This window comes from Gopherus flavomarginatus, chromosome 4 (assembly GCF_025201925.1).
Source record: "Gopherus flavomarginatus isolate rGopFla2 chromosome 4, rGopFla2.mat.asm, whole genome shotgun sequence".
In the NCBI taxonomy this organism is placed as follows: domain Eukaryota; kingdom Metazoa; phylum Chordata; order Testudines; family Testudinidae; genus Gopherus; species Gopherus flavomarginatus.
Window position 1 is genome coordinate 107,104,386 of NC_066620.1, and position 8,640 is coordinate 107,113,025.

Below are 8,640 nucleotides of genomic sequence, written 5' to 3' on the forward strand. Positions count from 1 at the left end.
GTGATCTGATCATCAGCTGGGATGAATCTACCACCTGAACCCTGTGTTTGCTGCTCGTCATGTGTTTCAATGTTAGCCAACTGGTGGGCAATATGTTACTTCTGTCAGCCCACAAGCATTGTCAGTAACCTGGGATGCCCTCAAGGGGTTCTACTGTTCTCTATCCTTCTGTCTAGATATCTTCTGTTACTCCTGTAGGACAGACCCTCAGGAGCATTTCTGAAGTCTGGTCTGTGTGTGGACGGTTGCCAGCCACTTTCTGTTTGGATCTAACATTCTCTCTCATTAACAATCTGAAAAGCTGCTTGGACTAAGGCATTTGCTGGTGTGTAGAGCGTGCATTTTCTGCAGAATTCAAATATTTCTACTGTGTGACATTTTTATCAAGCATCACATCACATAAGGAAATACAAAGTATAATATGACATTCTTCCTGGAGAAGAAAAGAAAATCTACCCTTTTCCAGGGGCAAATGTAATTTACCTTTGCTTGCTTTACCTGATTGCTATCAGTCTCTCCACCCATGCTGAAAATGAGCTGTGGAGGTGGTTTCCATAATCTAATCCATATGGACACCAAACCAACTCATTTGTTACAACCTACATTTTTAAGCAGAAACTTCAATCACTTTCTCCATCGCTCCTTTAAGATTAGTATATAAAAAATTACAAAAATTCATTTCACCACATCTTGAGGGTTGAACCATGACTCATCTACTTCCCCTCCAAAACAATTACTTTTAATTCAATGGAAGGATAGTCCAGGAGTTAGACCAACTCACTTTTTGAATTACTTGCTTAGTAAGATTTACAAAAAACACTCCATCCAGCAATACAATTCACAAACCAGGTCACATAACAGACTGTATTTTCAGCCATTCTTGTAGTCATAGCTGACTAGAACAGGAAGCATATGGTGCCCTTCAATTAAGGGTCAGAGCATTTCAGTGGAAATACATGAAAGTGACAACATCAAATTCATGGTCAGTCTAGGGAGGTTCCCAATTTCCCACAATGCTGCAAGTACAAAAGGGTTGTTCTTTATTTTTTGCAGAGATTTTTTTGTTCTTGTTGTTCTGGAGTGTTACAAAAATTACTCTGAGTATAGAGAAAAATATTTCTCTGTTTTTCAGTTGTTTACTCTGAGTTTAAATAACACTTAAGGGATAGTCAGTATCAACACCTGCCATCATTATTAGTCAGTTTTCAGTGTTGCTCATGTGGGTCCTTTAATACAGCAATGGCAAAGAGAAAAGGGTTAGAAAAAATTCCTTGAAAAGCCATGAAAATTGACAGAAAGGCCCAAGGAGAAGTATACAACCTGAAACTACTTACCATTTATTCTTACAAATCGATTAGGTATCAAGCTGACTGTATCTCTAATGTATTTCAAGATAAAAGGTTAAACGGCAGAGTTGTTGCCAAAAGGAAATAACTAAATGTATACCATTTTTAAATGTGTTTCTAAATAGCAGAAAACAAAAAAATTAAATGATTGAAACAATTAAGTCACACACTTATAAAAGGCTACCAGTGTCATGGGATTGCACAGAGCAGGAAACAGCTGGTGGAGGCAGAACCTCCATTCTTTCTCCCAGTTAAGGTCCAAACTTAGAAAATCCAAGGCTTCTCTAGCTGGACCAAGTCACCAGAATCTAACCAGCTGAATTGAAGGTCAAATTGTATCATTGAGCACCACACCCAGAGGTCTGAATGAGGCAACAAACCTATTCCTAAGTATACAGAGCTTGTACTCCATGATCCTATTTAGCATTAAGATGTTAAGAAAAAGAGACACAAGACAGACATTGCAAGATTAAACCTACTCAGGGAAGAATGTTTATTTCTGACTTCTCTGATGCAAGACCATCTCATACCCAATAGATTCTATTTATGCACTCAACTGAAAACTCCTTACACAGAGAAACAGTTTGTGCATTTGCCTGAACAGCCAGTACATAACTCATCACTCCTAAAAAGGTTTTGGATAAGTAGAATGCAAAAAGGAACTGTAGAAAAATTAAATATTTTACATAACCCAACTTATGCGTGTACCACGCTACCAGTAGGTCTCATAGAATCCAAGAGTTTAGAAAGATTCAATCTTCATAAATGTAATGTAATGATACTATCCCATTCAATCAGATAAAAATTAGTATGGCAATAAACCCCTCATGTTTCAAGGCATAAGACAGCCCCTAATTAGAAACATCCACTATAGAGAAGTTATTCCATAATTGCCCACTATAGGGTTTCTTACACTTTTCAGAAACCTTTAGTACTGGCTCTTGTCAGACATGGGGCACTGGACTAGACACATGTCTGTTTTGAACTTTTACATATTGTGTATGTAGTGGATCACAGGCATGTAGCATGAGCACCCAAGGGCATAGGTAAGACTCAGCTGGGCCTTGCAACAAATGCACAAATACACTTTCATGGCTAACCCAAGACATCACCCATGCCACTGTGACCACATTGCTATTTTTAGCATGCTAGCTTGAGCACAAGTAGCACGAATCTGTCTAGCCACACTGAGAAACACGCTTTCACGTGCAGTTGTAGACATGTCCTTGGAGAAAGAAGAGTCCTCCTAACAGTTTGGGCTTTTTTAATATTTGGGTTTAATACAAGGAATTGGCAAAAGGTTTAGTCTAGTTTTTCTTCTTCTTCCTCCTAAAACAGTTTAAGTCAGCCCTAGCTCATACTGTCAAATATCAGCTTTTTCAGAAAAAAAAAGTTCGGGTGATCTATAGCAGTGGCTCTTAATCAGGGGCACATATACCCCTGGAGGGTACACCAAGGTCTTCTAGGTCGTATATCAACTCATCTAGGTATTTGCCTAGTTTTACAATAGGCTACATGAAAGGCACTAGCAAACTCAGTACAAACTAAAATTTAATACAGACTGACGGTGCCACCCATAAGGCTTTATGGAAATATGCTTATTTATGTACATATATAACATAACTAGAATGTGTTCTATGCTACATATGTCATGTAACATATCTCTGTAAAGGTTATGATCTACCGAATCTATTAATCCTATTTGTATACATGTATCATTTTTTTATTCAAAGTTATGAATACTGGCTGCATACTTGTTTGATTCTATGTAGGCTGTAGTGAAGCAGTTGGTCAGTTTCCTGAGAAAAGACTATTTGCACTAAGAGCCCCATCAAGAAACATTTCAGCCAACAATGAACTTGGAGACACCAATCCACATCTGGACTTTCCCAGGAATGTGGCTTGGCTGGTAAGGAACCCAGTCGTGCATGGACATGTGACTTGCCCAGGTGACTCCAATACTCCATTTTGTAGCTGGACTTTGCATAGGAGAGAGGAGGGGTCTCCACCCACAAGAGAAAGTCTATTTAAGCTGAGGGAAGACTCCTTCATTTGGTCTTCAGCTAGCTAAAAAGAGAGCCATTCCACCCCCAGGATACCTGAAAGAAACTTGGACAAAGGACAGTGACTGCAAGGGGTGCGAGTGATTGCTGGACCCAGACTAAAAGGAGATTACTCTGTAAAAGGAAGCATCCTGGAACTGGTGAGGATCTTATCTGTATTCAGTTTCTTACTGTATTAGACAGACTTGTGTGCATTTTATTTTATTTTACTGGGTAATTCACTTTGTTCTGTCTGTCACTGCTTGGAACCACTTAAATCCTACTTTCTGTATTTAATAAAATCACTTTTTACTTATTAATTAACCCAGAGTATGTATTAATACCATGGGGTGGGGGGGAGAATGGCTGCGCATCTCTCTATCAGCATTATAAAGGGCGAAAAATTTATGAGTTTACCCTGTATAGGTTTTATACAGGGTAAAAGGGATTTATTTGGGTTTAGACCCCACTGGGAGTTGGGCATCTGAGTGTTAAAGACAAGAACATTTCTGTTAGCTGCTTTCAGGTAATCCTACAGTTGTTAGGGAACATGATTCAGACCTGGGTCTGGGTCTGCAGCAGGCTAGCAAGTCTGGCTCAAACCAGGCAGGGCACTGAAGTCCTAAGATGATCAGGCAAGAAGGCAGGGGCAGAGGTAGTCTTGGTACATCAGGTGGCAGGTGATCCAACCCATCACACAGACAATGACTTGTTTATATTGCTCTATATTAGTGTTTCTCAAACTGTGGGTTGGGACCCCAAAGTAGGTCAAGACCTCATTTTAATGGGGATCACTTAGACTTGATGGGGCTCAGGGTCGAAGTCCAAGCCCCACAGCCCAGGCCAAGGCCTGAGGGATTCAGCCCTAGGAAGCGGGCAGGGCTCTGGTTACAAGCCCTTGGGCTTCAGCTTTGACCCCTACCCCACCTGGGGCAGTGGGAATCAGGCAGACTCAGGCTTCAGGTCCCCCCTTCCTGGGGTCATGTAGTAATTTTTGTTGTCAGAAGGGGGTCACCGTGCAATGAAGTTTAAGAACCCTTTTTCTCTATACACTGAAATGTGCATACAATATTTATATTCCAATTGATTTTATAATTATATGGTAAAAATGATAAAGTAAACAAAAATAGAAGTGTGTCACAGCACACTATTACTAAAAATTAGGTCTGATTTTGTAAGCAAGTAGTTCCTAACTGAGGTGTAACTTGGGGTATGCAAGACAAATCAGACCCCTGAAAGGGGTATAGTAGTTGGGAGGGGTTGAGAGCCGCTGATCTATAGCACCCAAAAGGGAGTCAAAGCCTGGAAAATTTACAGATCTGTGCATTTGCTACAGTCAAATCACCATTAAACCACACAGTCAAAGCATTACAAACTGCAGCTTTCTATACATGACTCTGAAAAAGATTTGGGAGTTGTGGTGGATAATCATCTGAACACGAGCTTCCAATGCAACGCTGTGACAAAAAGGACTAATGCAATCCTTGAATGCATAAGTAGAAGAATCATGAGTGGGGTAGAAAGATTATTTTACCTTTGTATTTGGCACTGCTGCTGGAAAACTGCGTCCAGTTCTGGTGCTCACAATTCAAGAAGGATGCTGAGAATTGGGGATGGCTCAGAGGAGAGCAACAAGAATGATTAAAATCAAGATTGGATGTTTTTCTTAAGAATATAGTCTAGCATGTGGGGGGGAGGGAAGCAGGGAGAGTTCTGTGGCCTGTGTTATACAGGAAATCAGATTAGTTGATCACAATGGTCCTTACTGGCCTTGGAATCTATGAATTTCTGCTAAAAAGATCTCTCCCTCTTCTCTCTCCCCCCCATCTTCTTTCCTGTTTCACATCAGGTCCTTTGATTACCCATCTATATCCTGAAAGGTCTTTTCCTCTCTAACCTCTCTCTCTCTCTTTCACCCTTTCAATGTTTCCATTTACTGTTTCACTAAAACTTCCTCATTCTTTGTTTAAAGAAATGGTTTCCTTTTCTAATTTAGCTTCTTTTCTCAAGCTTCACTGTTTCCCCTGAGAAGATCCAAAGGAATGCAACTCACAGCTAATCTGTGGATGAACTAAACTCTTGAGAGCTTTCACAAAAGCAGCGTTAATCAATTAACAAAAACACACTACTTACATCTTCTTCACCCACACCTGTACTCTAGGAAAAACAGATACAAACAAGTCTTCAAAAACAGCTTTTCATTCAAAATGTAGAAAAGCAGAGCTCAAAATGTTCCTTCTGATTAACAGTCCAGGCTCAAGACAAGCCTCCCAAAGTTTTTCTAGCCCTGGCAGATCAAGAGATCTGACCCTAGAAATGACTTACTTCTGATTAACATTTTGTTTTTATTTCACTTTAGCTTTAGTAAGTCTTCAGCTCTCCAAAGTCTGTGGAGCATTGTTAGCCAAACCCGTAGATCCAACTCCTACTGAAATAAACGAGCATGCCCAGAAATTTCTATTGGCTTAAATGGGAGTGGATTGGGCCTTTAAAGATTAAGGGCCAGATGCAGACCAACTCCATTGCTCCAAATTTACACAGAAGCAAGCAAAAACAATCAAGACTCTGATCCCACTACTTTATTCTACTGGAAACAGGGGATTCCTCTTCTAAAAACAGCATAGGAACATTGGTTTCTTGCTTTAGCAGTTCACAATCCCACAGCAAAAATTGGGTCAAAACAAATTAAATAAAAGCAATGGGTCAAACTCTGCTGTTCGGCTGGTTTTGCTGGTTTGAAGTCAATGGACTTGTGCCAATTTATACCAGGAGGTAATCAGCATGAGGCAATCATTATCTCAGATCTGACGCCCTGCCATCGTTAGAGTACTATCCAAAAAACTGGAATTCAGAGATAGAGAAGTCTTCAATCTGTTCCTGCTTTAGCTTTTTTAGTCCTGATTCCAGCCGTCAGAGCACTAGAATTTTCAATTCCTAAAGGGGGTTCAAAACAGGAAGAGAACATGTGCCCAGTTCTCTCTCCCCCCAAAACCCATCTGTGTTATTTTCGGTTGCAGCAAATCCAGGGGGGGCTCTAGGTATTTTGCCGCCCCAAGCACGGCAGGCAGGCTGCCTTCAGCGGCTTGCCTGCGGGAGGTCCCCGGTCCCGCGGATTTGGTGGCACGCCTGTGGGAGGTCCGCTAAAGCCATGGGACCAGCGGACCCTCCACAGGCATGCAGCCGAAGGCGACCAGCAGAGCGCCCCCCCGTGGCTTGCCGCCCCAGGCACACGCTTGGCGTGCTGGTGCCTGGAGCTGCCCCTGAGCAAATCTCATTCATTAGTCTCAAAAGATTAAAAAGGTGCCTTTTTTAAACTTTGATTTTTTTTTTAAATCATTTTAGCAACTGTGCTGAAATGTGAAGAGGGATAAAGTTGTTAAAAGGAAGTATGTACAATCCAATACACTCAAAATCACAATAAGCAGAACTTTATTATATATGCACAATTGGATAATCAAATCCTAAATATCTAGTGTGTCTCTCAGCTAACAGGAAATGTCAGCAAGACTTCCTGATTTTGTCTATGCTCATTTTTCATACTTTAATATGTATTTTCAAGGAAGTCAGTCAGTGAAAGAGTTGACATAATTTTAATAACTTTCTTCACCAAGTTAACACTTTAAATTAAAAAATATATACATCAGTGCCAAAGGTGTTATGTGGCAATCGTCTAGCAGCAAATGTTAACCAGCCACAATTCACAGTTGTTTGCAGCGGAGTTCTGCCACAAAACAGCAAACTGTAAACTATGCTTCCCTTGGACTGTTTCCTGCCAAGCCTTTAATGACACAATGCTATTGGACTAAGCAAACAAACTGTGTTAAAAAAGATGGCTAGCAAATTTTTGTATTCTCTCTACTCTTGGAAATATATTTGAATCTTAAATATGCACTCACCTGGCAGAAGAGAACAAGCCTGGATATCTGTATGCCCAAAAAAAGCAAACATATACTTTTTCCACTGAACTCTTTTGACTGTCTGAATGCTCATGATCAAGCCTAATGTTTAAAAACAGGAAAAAGTGAAGAGGCAGAGGAAGTGCACACCAATAACAGCATGAGAACTGCATGCTGGGATTTTTGGAGGGGGAGTAGAGGAGAGAATTGGTTTTTCTATGAAAGAACTGGACTTAAACTCAACCACAACGTGAGCCACTCAGGAAACACGTAAGCATTTTATAGTTGAAGAACGTATGCAAACAATGTAGACAAACTAATTAAAGGTGCCCCCGTGTAACAATTTGTGTTCTTGACAAAAAAACTTCAAAGCAGTAGTTCTACATACTGAAAGTAGCAAAGAATCTGTGGCAATTCTCCTATGCTGTTCTAGACTGTTGAAATTTAATGGAACATCCTTTAAAGGCTATACAAATATGCAAATTAAATGCTAAAAAGAAAACAGCTGTAGTAATAATAAAATAATACTTACACGGACATAGCACTGCTTAATTCTTTACAGCAACACAGCTGTAAGGCAAGTACCATTAAGTACTTTCATCAGGAGTTTCAAAGCAGTGCAGGAGATTTAGGCATAAATCTTCCATTAAAATTAATAGAAGATGTACAGCTAAAATGATCTGAAAATCATCTCCGTAATGTAGGCATAAACAAAAGTTGAAATCCTCAATATGTAGAAACGTCAAGACACACATAGGCAAGAATAGTAATATTCAGTTTTAATAAGGCAAAGCAATATTAGCACCACACAGTTAACAATAAGTTAAAAATCATTTGTATACACAAATACCCCAGGGTGTTACTTCAAAAAGCACAGGGCACAGACCTCTGTCTTCCCTTTGGTGTTCTGAAATCAACAAGCAAAAGAGAGCTCTGGATGTAGCTAATTAAATGTCTTTCAGTTTAATTACAAATATATTTGTAATTCAAGGCTACGTATTTTAGGATATTAATCTGCATTTATATATTCAAAGGGAAAGTAACAACAGGTACGTGATTTAAGATGAGGAGTATATAAAGATGAGGACCAGAGGGAAATCTCTGTATAGAAAAGAAAGGGATGCTAAAAAGGATGCCATGAAACTTACTTGAGGTACTTGTATTAAAAGTATATTTTAGGAATGGTGCTCACACAGCAGTGTAGTGGATTTCTTTAATAGGTCAGACTGATGAGCTTCTCCCAAACAAATTTTACCAAGACACCTCTCATCCTGATCAATTTAATAAAAGAAAAATTACTTAAAACTAGAGTTGTCAATTAATCGCTGTTAACTCACATGATTAACTCAAACAAAT

General features: G+C 39.7%; 1 protein-coding gene across 1 annotated transcript in view; it reads right to left on the reverse strand.

The window, feature by feature from the left end:
• UTRN (utrophin) overlaps positions 1-7,413 on the reverse strand; it is a 565,218-nt gene extending 557,805 nt beyond the window's left edge. The window contains exon 1 of the mRNA XM_050949465.1: positions 7,285-7,413. Coding sequence (XP_050805422.1) covers positions 7,285-7,378 — 94 coding nt within the window. The 5' untranslated portion in view covers positions 7,379-7,413. The remainder of the gene's footprint in view (positions 1-7,284) is intronic.
• Positions 7,414-8,640: the final 1,227 nt, after the last annotated feature.